Source organism: Sceloporus occidentalis, unplaced genomic scaffold, assembly GCF_023333645.1.
Source record: "Sceloporus occidentalis isolate IW3139 unplaced genomic scaffold, rSceOcc1.0.p SCAF_28, whole genome shotgun sequence".
Lineage (NCBI taxonomy): Eukaryota > Metazoa > Chordata > Lepidosauria > Squamata > Phrynosomatidae > Sceloporus > Sceloporus occidentalis.
This window is the reverse complement of record NW_028317008.1, coordinates 5,332,296-5,352,256: the sequence shown is the minus strand read 5'-3', so window position 1 is coordinate 5,352,256 and position 19,961 is coordinate 5,332,296. Positions and strand designations below refer to the sequence as shown.

Here is a 19,961-nt window from a genome sequence, read left to right as displayed (position 1 = left end):
AGTTTTTCCTGGACAAAGTGTTTATCACATTTCATTAAATTACCATGTATAACTTTAAATGAAATTAAAACAAAAATAAAGCCAATCTTTACTTTGTAATTTTATTAATGTAAATAAAAACATCTGTGCAAGACGAACTTGTATTGGGGTCATTGACAATAACTTGAAATGGAATCATAATGGAAAAAAATAAATAAAATGAGCTTGTCACTGTAAAATTATTGGCCCCTAAAAGATAGACACTTTAAGTATAAACATATACCATTATAAACAGAAAACATTATAGCCGGAAAAAGGTTGTTAACTTGGCTTGTCCAGCAATTAGTCTGTTTTTAGATGCAGTTTTACTGCCATTTCTTGATGTAGACTTAGAGGCTTCCCTTGTTTTGGTTGCCTTTGGTCCAGAAACTGCTTTCTTTTGAGGTGGTTCGCTGCCTTGATCACAGATATTTTCAGGATTTGTATCCATTTCCTTCCTCTTTGTGCTCTTGGTTGATTTGTCCTTTCTTTTTGCGCCTGTGTCTTTGAGCTCAAAATTCCCAGAACTGGAATTAAGTGCTTGTTTCTTTACACACACATCTAAAACAGTAGTGAAGTATAAGCAAACAAACTTTAATATCAACTACAGAGTTGACTTCACTAGTAGCAGTATTTACCACTCTTTTTATAACCATGTATGGCAATATTTAAACTTACAATTTAATTCAAATAGTTAATTGAAAAATTAAAGTTTAGCAAAAGTATTTTAAGCACATAAAAACAACATACTGGAAAATATTATGAATCCATTGTCGATACAAAACATGGGTTCTCGGTACCTCCCGAAGTATACAGAATTTATGTGTGACATGCTTATATAGTGCCTCTAATTTCAATCAAACATAGTAAAAAAAAAAAAGTAATATTCCTCAGTATTTACCAGTTGGATCTTCATCAAAGCAGAGCACTGGAATAATCTTTGGTGCTGGGTGAACACATGTAGGAACTTGGCTCATACTGGGAAAATCATATCGCTTTATTTGGGTCATGTTCCCATCCTTATAGGTACAGGCAAACTGTGATCTGATAAGGTTCTGTTTAAGCTGCAAATAAGGAATGCCAGAAGGTAACAAATATCATTGGAAATTGCATCTTATAATTTCACTAGTAGAAAACGATGATGCCAATAAAGGACGTATATATACAAAAAAAAAATTAAATTACAATAATACATTACAATTATGTACTTTAAATGGATTAACAATACACTGCCTTGCAGATAAAATCATTAACTGTATTACCGACATTATGTAATATTTTTATAAAATAACTAACATGATCCTAAATGCGATCAATTCATGGCCTTTGGTGTTGGCGTTAAAGGTTATGACATTGACTTTACCTTTTGCTTTTCCATGTTAGCGCAACTTTGTATACGTTTACTGAGTGGTTTTGGAGATAACCCACTGCACTGCTCTGGAGACCTATATAGGATCAAAAAGAGAAATGCTTACATATAAAAAAAAATATAATATATCAGCTCCTCTAACATTAAGAATTTTGTTTTTTAGTAGTAAGAACAATAATAAGACTATGAAGAACGCAAAGTGGTTCTTACAGTAGTCAATATAGACTAACTTAAAACGTATGACACGCTATGGTGACTATACCTTATAGGCAATAAACGTCAAATTAACCCCTTAAGGACAACAGGTTGTCCTTAAACCCATTGAAGACAATACATTGTGAGCCCATACATGTACGGGCTTTGTCGTGAAGGGGTTAAACAATGGTACGAATGGCAGCAATCAGTACTGGCCAGTCACGGAACATCACAAAGTTGGCACTTTAAAACCTGCAGCCGGCAAATCACAGATGTGTGCTAAAGATGTGGAATCGGTCACTGGAGCATTATTGGGTACTATACAACAGATCATAAAATCTCGGGTATTATACGCACAATTTATCCCTGTTTCAAGGCCTCTAATATTATTATACCCGAGGAGGGGAGGCATTTTTATTTTGCTATAATTTTAAGTTTAGTTTTACTGTAATACATTGTTACCAAATCAATTACCCAATTTAACCCCTTCGCGACCTTTGCCGGTTCAGGACCGTCATAACAAGAAGGTCACTAAATGACCTTTGACGGTCCTGAACCGTCAAAAAATTAAATAAGCTTAGAAAGTGATCAAGGATCACTTTCTTCGCTTAAACGGCCTTGCTGCAATGCCTCGATGTCGAGGCATTCAGCAAGGCCGAGATCGGCATCGGGGGCCATGTCTGGCCCCTCCCCGGGGCGTCAACAGCCGCCATACATTGTATGGCGGCGGACGCCCGTTTTAAAAGCGTTTAGGAGGCGATCAACGATCGCCTCCTAAACTTAAATGGTGTCGCTGGAATGCCTCGATCAGGAGGCATCCAGCGACACCAAACACTTACCTCTGGGTGGGCTGTGACCGCTCCGGAGAGCGGTCACAGCCGCCGCTGCCGGTGATCTTCGCCATCAAGCAAGATGGCGGCGGCCCGGGAAATAAAACAATAAAGACGAAAAAGTTCGCTAGAGGGTCTCCAGACCCTCTAGAGAACTGGCTCCACTTGCTGGTTGAATACAGGTACTGCATTCAACCATGCAAGTCAATGGAGCCCAGCTTTCTAATCACTATGTGATTAGTAAAATATTAAAAAAAAATAAAAATAAATAAAAAATGGAAAAAAAAATGTGCTAACATTTAAAAATAATTATGCAGTGATGTCACTAGATGAACCATCCAGTACCAGCAAAATGTGTAAAAAAAAATATAAAAAAAGTATTAAAAAAATAAAATAAAATTAAAAAATAAAGTTTATTATTTTGAGCAAGTGCTAAAAATTCTCAAAAATCTCAACAAAGAGTTAAAATAAAAGCACTTCAAATACCCAATGGGTGTCTAATATATAAAAAAAATGGCTGATGGGGTAAATTGGAGTGGCCTAGCTCAAATATAGGGCATAGGTACAGACTGACCAAAATGGAGAAAAAAAGCGCACTTCCCAAATGTGGCATTTTAAATCTGAAACAACCCGACAAACCCATGCATGTCGGGTATCACTGCACTCAGGAGATGTTCCTGAACACACATTGGCGTGTTGTTTGACAGTGGCATATACCAGGACCTGTATATCTATAACTAAAGTACAATTTGTGTGAAAAAAAAAAAAAAAAAATTACTATTACAAAGTTTGACAAAGTGTAGTTCTATAATTGGTGCATGGAAAGGGTTAAAATAACAGCATTTGGAATACCCTGGGGTGTCTAGTTTTCAAAAATATATGGTTTGAATGGGTTAAATTGAGTTAACCGGCTTCAAAGATATTCCAAAGAGGAGAGGGAGGCACAATGACCAAATGACCACCTGAATTACGCATGCCCCAAAAGTAGCCTTTTACCAGCCAAACAATCTGACAAACCCATGCATGTGGGGTATCGCTGTACTCAGGAGATGTTGCTGAACACACATTGGGGTGTTGTTTGACAGTGACATATACCAGCACCTGTATATCTATAACTAAAGTACAATTTGTGTGGAAAAAAAAATAAAAAAAATTACTATTACAAAGTTTGACAAAGTGTAGTTGTATAATTGGTGCATGGAAAGGGTTAAAATAACAGCATTTGGAATACCCTGGGGTGTCTAGTTTTCAAAAATATATGGTTTGAATGGGTTAAATTGAGTTAACCGGCTTCAAAGATGTTCCAAAGAGGAGATGGAGGCAGACTGACCAGATTTGTTAAAAAAGATTTGGAAATCATAAAACGCTGCTTGTACTTATTGCCCTATAACTTACAAAAAACAGCAAAAAAACATAAAAACATTGGGTATTTCTAAACTCAGGACAAGTAGTAGAATCTATTTAGCTAGTTTTTTTACTTGCTTTTTTAGGTGAGTAAAAGATTTTTCAAATAAAAGTCATAAAATGTGTTTTTTTTTCAATTTTTCACCATGTTTTTTTTATTTTTTTTATAGTAAATAAGATGATACGATCAAAATAATGGTATCTGAAGAAAGCCCATCTTGTCCTGAAAAAAACAATATATAACTTATGTGGGTACACTAAATGGGTGAGGAGAAAATTACAGCTGAACACAAGCACCACAAAAGTGTCAAAACAGCCTCGGTCCCACAGGGTACAAAACGAAAAATGAGCCCGGTCCTTAAGGGGTTAAGTGACCCAATGTAGTGTGTACTTAATTTTGTCCTACAAAATTTAGTGTAAAGTTATGCCTACATATTCTACCTGTATTCTAGATGGTACTTATGTAGAAAAACAAACACAAACCCCAGATAGTTCCAATCTCAAGCAGGACATACAACAAAACTGCAATAGATGAGAGGTATGCATTTGAAGTGAAATTCACAACTTTCGAGACCAGGGCTACACAACTTCAATCCTCAAAGTCTCCTAACAGGCAAGAAAACTAATAGTTTAATAAACTAAAATTGTTTGAGATTAAAGCTAGGATAACTAATAATTGCAGTCTGTATCCGGCCCCCAGGCTGCAGTTGTGCATTACAGATTTGGACCGTAAAAGTGAATTTTCCGACTACAATCATCACACACATAAGCATTCATTACAAAAGGTGATTTTACCGAAAGAGTGTTACTAAAGAAAGAGCTCCAAAAAGAGTCGAATTATCTTCATCAGTGCATAAAAGTCCAGCCTTGTTCTTGTTGGGAGGGTTAGCAGCTTCCTCATCCAAAAGAATTAAAAGAGTTTTCATGGTTTCTCTACCAGATAAAGCAGTCCCCCGATTTATGGCACGGACTTTGGGCTGAAAATGAACATTAAATTCTTCATTAAACTACAGCTCATGGGAAAATCTATACACATTCAGTTAAAAAAAAATAAAAATGCTTGAACAACAATGTAAACAAAGTAAAAGCAGATCATACGCCAACCATTTTTGACTACATGATTTTTACAGGGGCAGGGAATAGTTAGTACTACAAAGATTGTGCCTTAATTGAATCAAGGCAAAATATGTGAAGATCCCAGATTTTACTACCTAAGTTGGAAGACATTGTTAGTCAGATTCCTTGAAAACATGTTATAAAAACACGCCCCGACCTTACAACAACCCAAATAAACACATAGTATGGCGTTACCTAACTGCCAAGTCTTATTGCTGAATTTTGGGTAAATTCTGATGTCTTTGGCAGGATGGTCATTGCAAACGGAATGTATATTTTTGAACTTATTTAACATATATAGCCTTTAAATGCAAAGGTATTATGAGAAGAAAAATATATTTCTCCCTCTTGTAGATTTCCTGAAACATCACAAGCCCTCTGCCAGCCATCAAAACAAAAAACTTTCTTACCCGTGCTGGACTGATCCCTGTGGTGGTTCCATTACTATTCTCAATAGAAAGATTAATAAGGTTTTTAATCCTTAGATCCAAATCTTGTGCAACATCCGTTGCTGCTTCACTAAGTGGATCCCCGCTGCCTCTCCCTTTTATCAAATGCATCTTTATAGTGGATAGTATCCGCTCTCCTGCAGCTCTGAAAAACAGGCATCCATTGACCAAATTAAAGCTATAATAAGCCAGATTGAATTTAAGACAAAATTTTGAATGACGCTTCAAAATCTATTTACCTCAATGACCAATCACAATGTTCTATGGTCCCTAACATTTCAATAGAAGCCATCTAATAAATTTACAATAGAATGAACTGAGTGCAAAAAAATAGAGGTGCCTCTATTGATGATCGTAAGAGGATAAAATATGGGGTGATAAACAATAGTTGCATTCCATTCTATTCCACCCAAGTGTTTTGGTTTAACATTTCAATAAGTAGATTTTCGTCACAAAAATCCTACTGGAAAGGATAAATTATAGCACTCATAATGCATACACACTCAAATATTCCATAGTGTTCATTTGTCAAAATAAAGCTAAATGTGAAAAAAGAAGTTTTCAAATAACTCAAACTTGAAAAATGCAAAGCACTTAATGCAACAGTCTATGGCCAGTGGACAAACTGAAAAGAAGGTACAAGTTATTACAAACTCCGGCGCAGAAGCAAAAGTCAAAACCGTAAATAAACACAGAGCCAAGAATAATGATTCCCTGAAGAGCTGGATTGGACTAAAACCTAAAGAAAATGAAAAACAAACATATCCGGAAGACCCTTATGAAGAACTATAACAAAAGGAAAACCGGTGCAAAATGTACATTGCCTGATTTTGCAGGAGTACCTCCTTACGAAGAGTTGAACGTTTAGAGCCAATGTGCGTTTCGTTTTGATGTTCCAGTGTATTTCTTTTCTATATTAAAATATTGGAAACTTGGCATCAATAGGAAGAGTTAGGATGGCATCAGTATACCCCTTTGGTATCAATATGTGGATCCTAGACAACCCTTAATTTTACAAAGTAAATGTCTTATTACGTTTAGTATATATTTGTTGGAATGCTGCTGTAGTATATAAAAGCCGTTTGAAAATAATTTTAAAAAGAAGAAAACAGTCGGTCATTGATACCCAGTGGACAAGCACATCCAGAGATACTTAAACTACAAACTGTGCGGGCAACTAAACAAAAAACATTTTTAACTCTACACAACCTGGTAACTCACATAAAAGAAAATAAGAATTAAAAAATGGTCCTATAGGATCAGTGACGTACCTAGTACCTCATTGGTGAGAATCACGTCAGCGCGATCCTCTGGGTGCATGACCACCAGTTTAATATATTTTTGGTATTCTTTTCCTCTGCACTAGCTGTAGATCATTTCTAAAATTCTTTAATTTTATGAGGAAAACATTTAATACTAAATACACTCTGGTCCTGAAGGGGTTAAAGTACTTGCAATCAGTATCAGACTGGGAGCACTGCTGGCAGGTAGTACAAAAATATAGCCGATTTAAATAAAACCACAAAAGACACATAGTACAACTGTTAAGGGGCTAAAAGTCAAGTTGAAATGAAACATTACGTAAAAGTGAAGATTCCAGAAAATTAGAATTACTGACAAAAGGCTTACTATCAGATGTAAATTAAAAGTAGGCAATAAGGAGAACACACAGTGCCGATGTATGTGCATGTACAAGCATTCAGAGCCTATACCCATACTCCTCCAATGCATTTCCCTTGAGCACCTTATAAGAGCTAACTGCAAATAAGGACATGTTCATTAGGAAAAGGGGAGGAATTTAGGGTAACCAACAGGTAAAAATCCTTCTGTTGAGGAATGAAAACTTCCATACTCGACGCACACATCATAGGCAAAGCTCTTTTTTTGCTGAGGAGGCACCATGGGCGCTATCACTGCAAAGTAACTAGAGCAGGACCAGGCCCATGATGCTCTTAATCCAACCCAACGCGCTCCATCCTTGTGCAGTTTTATTTGGCTAAACTTGTTTTAAATGGCTTGTGGACCGAGTTTGTTTTACTGTTTTAGCAATTCAGTATTGATAGAATGACATATAAAAGGTTGCTCAAAAAACGGTTTGTCCACTGCATTATAAAGCTAAAAGGCCATATTTTCTCTCAGTGAAAAATGAGCGTGGCCCACGCACACATACATTTCTGATGAAGTGGTCCACTGCAGAAAAAACTTGGACACCCCTGAACTAGAGAGTTACATGATCTCCCAAAGGCATCCATGCCCAAAGCGTTTAAGGATAACCATAAACCAAACTGGTGCTCGTTGCGTTAAATGTTTTTAATACTTTTACCAATTACGCTAGATTTATATTACACTTCAAATGTTGCTTAGTTGATTCAATGTATTTCCTATGAATGGGCATTAATCATTCTTTCCATAAATAAATGCGGCGTCAATTTTATTTCTATATTTCTCTAAAGAGAAGCTACATTAAAGACCTTTACATTTGCGATGGCATAAGGAGTTGAATGTGTCTTCTAAAATATATATAGATTCCAGGTGACTGGTTTCAGGCGATCTGGAAGTCAGTTCATGCCTTTGGTGCAGACACTACGGAAGGGAGCCAGAAGTATGTAGCATTTCTACAAAACAATCTACATATGACTGCTTAAGTACATATGAGTAGTGAATCAATCTTATATTGACTAGCTTTACCCTTTGGGGGGGAAAAAAATTTCATTGCTGGTTCATCCACAATGTTTTCACATGAAAATCTTGCCTATGAACATCACCATTAACCCCTTCGTGACAAAGGCTGATTTTACTTTTTGTACCCTTCGTGACAATGGCCTTTTTAACATTTTTGCGCTGCTTGTGTTTAGCTGTAATTTTCTTCTTTCCCGTTTACTGAACCCACACACATTAGATATTGTTTTTTTCAGGACAAGAAGGGCTTTCTTTAGATGACATTGTTTTGATTGTATCATATTATTTACTACTAAAAAAAGTATAAAATATGGTGAAAAATTTAGAAAAAAATGACTGTTTCTAACTTTTAGTTGAAAAATCTTTTACTCATCTATAAAAGGTAATGAAAAAACCTGCTAAATGGATTCTACTATTTGTCCTGAGTTTAGAAATACCCAATGTTTTTATGTTTTTTTGCTTTTTTCTACCCATTATGGGGCAATAAGTACAGGTAGCGTTTTGCTATTTCAAAGCCATTTTTTCCAAATCTGGTAATTCTTCCCCCCATGTGCCATTTCGGGTATCTTTGAACCCGGCCAATGCAATTTACCCCATCAAATCATATATTTTTGAAAACTAGACACCCCAGGGTATTTCAAATGCTAGTATTTTAACTATTTCCATGCACCATACCTACCACCAGTTTTTGTCAAACTTTGTGGTAGTCATTTTTTTGCATTTGTTTTGTCACACACATTTTACTTCAGGTATGAATTAAAAGGTTCTCGTTTATGTCACTATCACAAAACACCCCAATATGTGTTCAGCAACATCTCCTGAGCGCAGCGATACCCCACATGAATGATTTTGCCTGGCTGTTTGGGGGCAAAAGGGCCACATTTGGGGCATGCGCATTTTTCAATGTTGAACTTTGGCATTTGGGGATCCACTGCCCATGCCCTATTTGGTACATCTTTGAGCCGGGCCATTTCAGTGTGCCCAACAAAACCATATATTTTTCAAAACTAGACACCACAGGGTATTTTAAATGCTGGTATTTTAACTCTTTGCATGCACACATTTTACCACCAGCATGTTTTCAAAGTTTGCAGTAGTATTTTTGTGTGTGTATTTTTTCCACACACACCTACTTTATGTATGAATTTACAGCTCCTGGTATATGCCGCTGTCACACGACACCCCATAATGTGTTCAGCAACATCTCCTGAGTGCAGTGATATCCCACATGCATGGGTGTGTCATTTTTGTGGGAACTAAAAGGCCACATTTGGTACGTGTGCATTTTTCTAATTGGAAATTAGATGTGTGGCCATCCTTCCCCCGGTGTTAATTGGGACGTTGTTGAACCCGGCCAATTCAATTTACCCCATCAAATCATACCTTTTTTTAAAAGTAGACACCCCACGGGCATTTAATATGCCAGTATTTTAACTCTTTCCATGCGAGAATTGTTTTAAGCTAATATGCTAATTTTAGGACTTGCTCACAAAAATATATTTTTTATTTATATATTTTTTTTTTTGTCTTTTTAAAAAAAAAAAATTTAAAATTTTTTTTCAACTTGGAGGTTCCCCTGATAGTGACATCAGTGGGAAATGATTTTTACATTTTACTAGTTTTTTACTATTTTTTTTCTAATTATTATTACCGTATTTTTCGCTCCATAAGACGCAGTTTTTTTCCTCCCAAAGTAGGATGAAAAATCAGCCGCGTCTTATGGAGCGAAGATGCAGGCGGGGGGGGGGGGGGGCAACGATATACTCACCAAAAGTGTCCCGGACAGTCTCTGTCTCGCTTCGCCGTCCAGGGGAGGTCTCCATCTGGAGACCGCCGCCTCTGTCGCCGCCTCTCCTCTTCTCTGGTCCGTTGCGACGGCTAAGGGCGGACTGGATGGAGAGGACGGGGGGATTTGACGCAAGCGCCGTGTCACGTATGGCGCCGGCGCATGCGCAGTACGGCGCTTGTAGTCCAACTACACTTCCCATCATGTCTGACCAGCTTTTTTCTGTGCAGGCATGACGGGAAGTGTATTTTTGCACCTTGTATACCGGTACATGTGGATGAAGAGAGAAGAGAGTGAACAGTAAAGTGTAAAAAAAAGTGACACCCACTGGAAGAATGAAAAGGCCTACCATCACTCAAGTTTGTGAGTGGGTGAAAACGTCATGGCAAGCCGTGAAGGATGAAACGGTTGTAAGTTCCTTTAAGAAATGTGGCATCAGTAATGCCTTGGATGGTTCAGAGGATGATGTCCTTTATGAAGACCCTGACACCAGTGATAGTGAGCCACTGAGCGTGACAAGTTCGGACAGTTGTGAGGAATTTTTGGGATTTCCCAATGACTAGAGACCTTATCTTTTACAGTAATGATGGTTCTTAATGCTGCTGTTGGCTATTGTTCATGTTAAGTTATTCAGTTATTGTAATAAATATTTTAGCCCATTTTTTAGCTCAAAATATTTTTTCCTTTTTTTTTCTCCTCTAAAATCTAGGTGCGTCTTATCAGCAGGTGCGTCTTATAGAGCGAAAAATACGGTAATTTTATTTTATTTTTTAATTTATTTTTACTAATCACACTGTGATTAGAAAGCTGGGTTCCATTGACTTGCATGGTGAATGCAGTACCTGTATTCAACCTGCAAGTGGAGCCAAAGTTCTCTAGATGGTCTGGACCATCTAGCGAACTTTTAAAATTTGTTGGTTCCTGTTACAGGGCAGCGGCCATCTTGCTTGATGGCGAAGATCATCGGCAGCTGCGGCTGTGACCGCTCTCCGGAGCGGTCACAGCCTATCGAAAGGTAAGTGTTTGGTGTCGCTGGATGCCTCCTGATCGAGGCATTCCAGCGACACCATTTAAGTTTAGGAGGCGATCGCTGATCGCCTCCTAAACGCTTTTAAAACGAAGTAAATACAAAGTATGGCGGATGTTGACGCCCCGTGGAGGGGCCAGAGATGGCCCCTTCGTTCCGATCGCGGCGTTACTGAATGCCTCGAGGTCGAGGCATTCAGCAACGTTTTTTGGGTGCAGAAAGCGAAAACAGATCGCTTTCTGCACCCGTTTAAAGACGTGCCGGTCCTGGCACGGCAATTGTCGTAAAGCACATGCTTTTCCGTGTCGTGCCAGGACCGGCAATTGTCGTTAAGGGGTTAAAAATACTTTGTAAGTTGCAGTGAGGGAGGTGAACTGTAGACACAAGATGCAAAATGAATATCTTAAATCATGCAAATGAAGTACAGTCCTTAATATAATTTAGTTAAAATAAAAATTATAAAGTTAAGGGAATGCCAAAAAATAATTCTCCTGAAAAGAAAGTTAAACAACAACTGTGCATGATTTTTTTACCAGCTCAGTGTGTGCATTCTCTGGAAACTAGCCTTTACTGGTAAAAGTATAAAAAGTAGTCAAGGAATAAAAATAAAATAAAGATATGAATAACATGCAGATACATGCTAAAATATAAAACAGATTCATAATTACTATTCCAACTATGGGAAAGAAACCGCTCCACTTTCTTAAAGGTCAGGTCAGCAATTATAATTTAATTTGAAAAGCAGCATAGGATTTGTTTGTTGCATATTAGCTTGGACAGGTATCTCAACAGACTGTTAACTACCTTTTTGTTTCACCAAAATCATTTCTCTTAAAGCATTAGACAGGGGCAGAATGGTTAAACAAGTGCAATCTGCCACATGCAAACTTGATTGGCAGAAAAACACATGGCAGCAAGTCAACATTAGCGCACATTCAACTGCTTGTTTGTCACTAGCCATTGTTGTACGTCTTAAAGCAAAAAAAAAGGCATAAATCGGACAAGAGGATGTAACACGTGCACATATCGTCACTGAACCACGTGCCCTTAGCATGTACATGCGAGGAACCGTATTTGCCCAAAATCTGTGCAATAAATTCTAAAGATATAGATTTGTTTAATTTAACAACTTCTTTCTGTAATTTCAAGTCATTATCCGAGAAGCGTGCAAAAAAAAAATGTTACTGGATTTTTACATTCATACAAATGGACTCCGGCAGGCCGACAGGATATTAGAGAGGCAGGCAACACACTGTTCCGGGGATGTACTATGCCTGCATGTGTGCCAGAGAGCAAAGCGTATGAGAAACACAACTGTAACTTCCTCCTTCAAGCAGAGACATTATATACGTCCCCTTTCAGATTTACGCTTAGAGTACATATGGCATTGAAAGCTTATGGATGCAATAATGCTTTACATTTCTTGGTGTCCAGATCTAATTCTCATAAATCCTTTTGCCCTGCTCCCTTACAATCAACCACACTTGCTGAAGTATGTAGACACCCTCATTGAGTTCTGGATCATTTTCATTGTGCAGCAAACATAGATTTTGCAATATATAAGAGCTATACATTTAAAGTCTACTTTAAAAGGGAGGGCTAGCAAGTGGCTCGGGGGGGTACTGGCAAGATTTAAAGATTCTGAGCCACTGAGTGTCCTCTTGCACTACATGCTACAAAGAACAGATTTTCCAGCCCTAAATAGTGCCAAAACCCAAAAGAACAAGCCTTTTGGAGACAGAGTTTAACAAACGATACTTTGACTGGTGGAACACACAAATCTTAGTAAACTGTCAACAAGCAATAAGAAAACAATACCTTGTATCATTAGTTTCTCCCAGAACTTCATTAAGTCGGTCAATGAAGTTGACAAAATGTGAAAGACCCTTCATGTGTTTCCTTAATGGATCAGATTCAGGTGGCGCATAGCCCTTCCCTCCAAGTTCTACTGCTCTGATGAATGATGTTGCCACCTGGAAACAACATTCTAATTAGATTTTTGTTTGCATCAACGTTACACAACATGGCAGCCTCAAAGGACCCATGGAGACCACCGAACAGATGGACCCACTGAGGTGAGCGAAAAGTTGTTTGTTTTTTTTAAACAAAAAAAACAATTTAGTTGCTTGATCCATTAAAAAAAAATAATATCTGCAGACTTTGTACAAACCTTAGGTGCGAAGTCGACACCTGAAGCTGCAAAACAGTCAGGGACACGGAAGTGGTTGGTGGAAAAGTTAAGGAGACATTAAGAGAGAGCTGGAGAGTGAAAGAATATGATCGGTCGCAAATATACACACACACACACATTTATATATTACACACACACGATGGTGGAACAGAGGACAGAAGGAAGATGGGAGATATGCCCAAAGATTTACATTTACACAAGAAATGCTTAGTAACATACCAAGAATAGAGACATCCGCTTCTGTCTTGACCTGTGCTTGAGGTCTGTGAAGGCTTCTCTGCCTAACCCTCTATCAGGACAATTAAGTACTTGGGCCAAGGCAAAATCATTCTTTGAATTTACTAACAGATTTAAATATCCACAAAAGATTCTCTTTAGGAGTTCTCTGACCTGCATGAAAAAAACAAAATGGAAAATGCAAAACTTTTTTTTCTTCTTTTTGGAAACCTCTCCTGGCAGGGACATTCAGGCACTAGTAAAAATATTGTCCAATTACTTCTCACTACAGTCCAATAACGGGCAGATGTATGACATACTAGAACTTGTTGTGTATGGCATTTCGCCCTTCGGAGATCTTTTGGCCCATCCCAAATGAAAAAGCAAGCCCAGAAGAATAATAAAGACCCCACTGATTATGCCCATGAAGGCTGAAACATACTTCTGGGGTTGCTGGTTCCTTGCAGAGGAAATTATCCCTCATGTTTTAGTACTGGAGTGCTCTTGTGGCAGTGTGAGACTGATAAGTTTTAGCTCTGTCGTAGAATTACAGTGGAAAAACCGCCAACATGAGATGCTCCGAAACTGGCATGTACTGTACGCAAGCTATTAAGTAGTTGTCCGTCTTCTGTGAGTCCATCTCATACTTGTTTTGTGTGGTATAACATTCTACAACATACCTAATTCTCTCAAAATCTCTCCCTTTTGCATGTATGTGTTGGATATACCTACAACTGAACTCCTGGGTCAGCTCAGGTCATTAAGAGTAAAAATTAAAAGTACCGTATTTCCTCAATTAAAATACGACCCCCTGGGGCTTCTATGATGGAGCACCGGAAGTTCATGTCACGGCTCCGTCATAGAAGCCCCCAGAGGAAGTGCGGCTGGCAGCGGAGGTTACCAGAGAGGAGGATCCAGGATCCCTGCAGATCTTAGTCTTGTAGTCAGACTTCTATTTGAAGTGTGATTATAAGACAGCATTGAATATAAGACTAGGGGTAATTTGCTCTGAAAAAAAACTTGTCTTATAATTGAGCAAATACGGTAATTATGCTGCAGGAAGCCAGAGGTCTTTGTAATCCCTTTGCAGGCCAAGCTGGCTGCCTTCCTTGTAAGGTCAAATTTTCACACATTTGCATATCTGTACCCATAAGCAGGGGCGTTTTGCAACATCACGTAACGCCATACCATCACAAAAAATGCCCAAATAAAATTTGCCAACGTAATTATAAAATTAACAATTGCCATCAGGAATTACCTTGATAATATCCAGATTATTCCTACTGGGGGTTGACACAGGTGCCATAGTGAACTCTGTTTCTTCCTCGGATTGTCTCCCTTCAATAAATTCCAGTAACTGGCCCTATGAAACGCAGAAGGTTGTTTCGCAGTAACCGATCTTTTTAATTTTACCTAATCATTTATATGGTTATGTGTGACAAACCTCGCAAATACTTGGCAATAAAAGTGTTAAAAATAGACAAAAATTGGGTACATAAAAGTTTCCTAATTCATGATTACATTGAAGAAAGAAAACATGCAAAAATACTCAAAGCATAGCACATAACGACACAAGACGCCAGAGCTAAACGGATCCAATACTTACAGACGATAGGCTGTGCGAATCTCTGTAATCTTCAAGTGCGTTGCACATCCGATGCAGATCAATTAAGTCCAATGTATTGCTGCTTTTAAGGAAGTCGTCATATGTTTTTCTAACATCAGCATAGTTCTCTGGAACATGTGCTCCTTCACAAACTAGTCCAAGCTTATCTTTAAGTAGGTGTTTCCAGGCCAACAACACATTGCTAAGAGGGGCTGAAAACTCATGGCCATTCTAAACAAGAAAAGAAAAATTTTTTTTTTAATATAATAATAATAATATTATATATTACATACACATATATACATACACTAGTTATTTTTTGTTGGAGGGATTAAGGATAAAATAAAAATGTCAAGTTAAATGTAAATACTGCATTATGCATACTCAAGGCTAAGGCTGCTATGGATATATAAAATCCTGACATCACGTACTGCCAAAAAAAAATCATTTTATGCTTCCCAGTTCTGTGACATTTTTTCTACTACATGAGGTAAAATGTAAGTCTCGGTGTTTTAAATATAGCATCTGCTTTTCATATCTTCTTTTAATGGGAAGACACATTTAAGAATCGGGAACAGAAAAAAACCTATACCTTTTCCAGATTAAAGCAATAGATTGAATTGCTTGATAATGTACGGCTTAGTGGACACAGCCCAGCCCTGGTTTTTTTTTTTGGTAAAAATGCAGTTCATTTTGAATGGACTCCAAACTATTCTACTGAATGCTAACAAGCATGTATAAGAAGTAGGGCTGCAACAACTAATCGATAAAATCGATAATCGATACTGAAAATCGTTGCCAACAAATTTCATTATCGATTAGTTGAATCGATTTTTATCGATTATAAAATGAGGGTTTTTTCAGAGCAAACGCTCTGAAAAATACCCCTCATTATATAATCCGTTTAGTCTGACTCACAGTAGCAGCTCCTACTTACCAGCCCCTCCCTGTAATCACTGTGACAACTGGCCCCGCCCCCTTCCTTCTCCAAGAACCACATGGCTGTGGCACTCATCTAAGTAAGTATAAAATTAATATTTGGGCTGCTGAAAGTGGGGGTTAATTTAGGGGCAGCTATGGTTAATATAGGAGCAGCTGTGGTTAATGGGGTTAATTTGAGGCAGTTGTGGTTAATGGGGTGTTTAGGGTTAATTTAATGAGGAGGACTGAGGGTTAATGGAGTGGTATATGTGGGAGGCAGCGTGGCAAGCCTGGGCTCAAATGTGCATAAATTGGGGGGGCTGGTTGGGAAATAAAGACAAGAAATGCATTTTATCAGTTTTTTTTTAATATTCTGCTGTTTGTATTTAACATCATTTGTTTATTAAATTATTTTAAATAAATGAAAAATGTACATTCATTTTTTTTATTCGATTAATGGAGAAAATAATCGGCCAACTAATCGATTATGAAAATAATCGTTAGTTGCAGCCCTAATAAGAAGCAAGAGGACTCAATTCAATTAGACCCTTTCTTGAAGGGAAAAGGTGTTATATAATGATTTGCATAAAATGTATTATTCCTTGGTTTCTCATAAATCATTGATTATTTGTATTATTTCTTCTGGAAACATGGTTAATAGGAGCACTAAGCTTAAAAGAAAAGCCAGATGCACATGCAGTTCCACAGGCAGCTACCGGAACAACAGAAACATCTTATAACAAAACAACGGAGAATCTAAGGCATGACTGGGACATAATACATCCCTTTCTCTCCATTTATTTGGATAAGTGTCCCTGGAACAGTGGAATGTTGGCAGCCGCAGATAATCTATCCAAAGCTCTGATCTTGCAAGAAATGGTTATAACTGTAGTAGGAGTGTTTATTTTGGTGTTACAAAGCATTCTAAAGTCAAATAAGAAACGTTGTCCAGAGATCAGTTTTCCTGATCAGGTGCCCACCATGACAGCAACCACCAATTGTGCAACTACGTAGTGAGAAGGAAAAAAAAAAAAAAAATATGTCTGGCTTATGAAAATATGCCAGCTGGCTCAAAATGGAAGGAAGTTCATAAGGTTCAATGCTTTTATTCCATTACGGACATCAGGGATATTACATTTCACGAGATTTCCTAACTAAAGTAACATCTTTATGTAGGCAACTTGATATAATTAAACATTAAATGTTTCCTTCAAAATATATTTTTCCAAATGTAATTGGTTGTAGGATGGATCTTGAGGAAGCAAAATAAAATACACTAACAGCATTATAAACATTTAAAAACTAAGATACCAAAGGTATTTTACTTTAGGACTTTTTACCCTTGAGGGTACCTTCACTTGCATCTTTATACAGGTCCCCACCTTTACAAAACTCCAGGGAAGAAAATAGCTAACGTCATAGTCGCTTGAGCCTTGAGTGCAAGGACAAGTGTCAGTCTTCTTCCCTACCCAAAATGCTTACCAGATGATAGGGTCTTCAGCTCTTCTCACTGGCAGTACCAAATATTTTCATCCCTCCCCAGCCAGAAGGCTTGGATCTTTCTTGGTGACCTCAGGGGGGTCCCATCACTCCCACCAAAAAGTCTGCATCCTCTGGCCAAAGGCCCTGGGACTCAGACCCACAACATAATATGAAATTAACCCAGGCCCACAGGAAAAATGTGTATTTGTATGTTAACTTTTCCACACTTCATATCAAGTATTCTACTATAGCGACTCACAAGCTGTGCCAACAGAGAGGTTCTACTAATCTTATGAAGACCATAAGTTGTCAGGACATACTCTGAATTTATTCAAACATGAATATCAGCTGTAATACACTAGTAAGGAAATAGTCAATTGAGATGCTAAGATATCATTAAATAAGTGTACAATATATAGGAGTCTGCCAGAACTCATGGCCCTGAAAATGTGTCGCTTTACCAGGTATAAAAACTATAAAATTGTTTCAGAGTGAAGTTAGTTTTTTTAATACATTTTTTTTGATCAGCCAACCAAGCTATGATTCTAATTATCCTTTAACGTCAAGCTTAAACTCGTATGCGACTGATCAGGTGTAATTAACTTGCCATCTACTGTGAAACCAGCTGGCTGGTATTCTGCTGAATAAGCCTGATCACTGCTACCATGCAGTGATCAATGGCAGTCACATCTAACACCCCCCCACCCCACCTAAGTATATATTACCAGGGAAATATATACTTAGGCGGGGTGGGGGTGTAATACTGTGTACAGGACTGTCACCTACATGTAGCTATAGCACAACTCCAAAAGTTGTCTCATCCCTTGATTAGGGAAAACATACCCCAACCCCTGCCACTCAAAGGGTTAAAAGTATGCCATTTATGAAACTCAAAAACTGACCTGTTTATTAACCTCTGCCATAGCCAACTGCAGTATCATAAGCATATTATCCGCGCCGCATACTGTTGTCCTCTCACAGTCTGTCACACGGGAACAATGCTGCCTGAAGTATTGGATTAACTTCAACACATTCTTCTGGTGGCAAATCATTTTCTGGAATAAACACGTAATTGCAATTCAATCAATGAAGTACACGATCAAGTTCAATAAAACACAATTCCGTTACTCCTTTTTAGAAAGTTGGCGATAAAGAGAAGATAATCCCAGGAACTACTGCTAAATGTATCCCACAGGTGGTTCCTGGGTTTCTCTAATTGACAGCTTGTTTTCTGTGCCGGGCAATACCCTGTATACTCCATCATCAGAACTTATTATCAATCAATAACCAAGTAGGGAAGCTCTTTATATTCTGAATGCTGCATTTCATGACGGTGGTGGAATTGTGGATTCAAACAGAACATACCCGCCCTTAATCTACTTCAGTCGAAGGACCCTCATTCTTTGGTTCCATTAATAGATTTCAATAGATTAAAAATACGTAATAGGAACTCTTCATAGGATTCGGTTCATGAGGGAATATGGATTGTAAACTCGTCTGAGCAGGGCACTCCATGCTCTTTGTTTCGGTAAGTGGAAATTAGTATGTTATTCATGGTTTGTTATGTCAGGTTTACATACTCCACACTGCGAAATATACCGTAATAAATTAAATAATACTGGTACCTGGAACTGCCAGTTTATATACGTATGTGTGTGTGTGTACACACACACACAGTACATGTGTATTCTAAACAAAAGGCGTACAGACTTCACATTCTTACTCCCACTTACCGCGCTAGTCTGTCGTTAAAAAGCTCTGTCTTGTTCTGAATCGCCCAGAACGTTCAAACAGATGGTCTGATTCAAAACACAAGCAAACGTTCAAACGGACGAAACGTCACATGCCTAGTACCGCCTCAGCCAATCGGCGCGCGCGACCCTCAACCCCGGAAGCAGAGTGGATCTCGGAGTGGCGTCATTAGCCAGTCTTGGTACAAATATCTTGGCGGGAGAAGAGCTGCCAGGGCCGGTGTGTATATGGAAAAAATTAATCAGAGAACGCTTGAGCGTTATTGCTGGAGTATTAGGGTCATATATAATTATTATGTACGTGTTCTGGGAGGGGGTTCACAATAGAAATGTGAGATTGTATGTAATAAGTACGTGCGGCGGGAGACTTCTTTTGGGATACACTTGGAAAAAGGAGAATCTAGTTCGCGTAATCCAGCTACAGTGGACAACACCTCTCACTACTCTCAGCCACTCTAGAAGTAGATTGATACCCACACTAACTGCTGTACCAAAGTATGTTCTCGGAACGACAGCTACTTAACAGGCTGAGCATGATGGGAGTTGTAGTCCGCAGCAGCTTGTGTACCTGTCCCAGGAGCTTTACATTTTAAAATGCATGATTCTGCCAAACACATCATAATCGCATGATATAGTAACTGTCGGTCAGCTGTGATGCTGGCTTGGCAATGCTGTGGATGGGGGTTTATTGTTTTTTCTCTCTGTCTGAGGCAGGAGAGAAAGGCTGAGGTGTTTTTCGAACTAGCCATTAACCCCTTTGTGGCAACTGACGTGCTAGGCATGTCATTGAAATGCACACAGTTGGTGATAATTGACATGCCTGGAGAGATCACAAGCACCATATTAAAAGCCAGCATGCCTTTCACACAGTAGCGGTGCCATCCTGCTGTCCAGAAACGTATAAATATTTATTGTTTTATA

The 19,961-nt window shown here is 38.3% G+C and overlaps 1 protein-coding gene across 2 annotated transcripts; it reads right to left on the bottom strand.

Moving 5' to 3' along the window:
- Positions 1-280: 280 nt before the first annotated feature.
- On the bottom strand, positions 281-18,341 carry LOC149299726 (PCNA-interacting partner-like). Of its 2 annotated transcripts, XM_089486061.1 has the most exons (11): positions 18,192-18,341; positions 14,887-15,117; positions 14,539-14,643; positions 13,284-13,454; positions 12,692-12,846; positions 5,343-5,526; positions 4,612-4,793; positions 1,382-1,463; positions 920-1,082; positions 612-634; positions 281-565 (listed from the first exon to the last, which is right to left on the bottom strand). In XM_089486061.1, exons 1-11 carry the CDS (start codon positions 18,339-18,341, stop codon positions 281-283), a joined length of 1,731 nt encoding a protein of 576 aa, XP_089342187.1. The 2 variants fall into 2 exon arrangements, with proteins under 2 accessions (XP_089342187.1, XP_089342188.1); XM_089486062.1 differs by lacking the exon at positions 612-634 and having other exon boundaries at positions 281-579.
- Between the last annotated feature and the right edge of the window lie 1,620 nt (positions 18,342-19,961).

Coding starts and splice junctions, on each gene's coding strand:
- LOC149299726 (XM_089486061.1), bottom strand. CDS start 18,341: ATGATTTGCCACCAGAAGAATGTGTTGAAGTTAATCCAATACTTCAGG. Junction 1,464..4,611: donor TCTTTAGTAACACTCTTTCG/GTAAAATCACCT, acceptor GATCCTATATAG/GTCTCCAGAGCAGTGCAGTG. Junction 635..919: donor CTTTGATGAAGATCCAACTG/GTAAATACTGAG, acceptor CTACTAGTGAAG/TCAACTCTGTAGTTGATATT.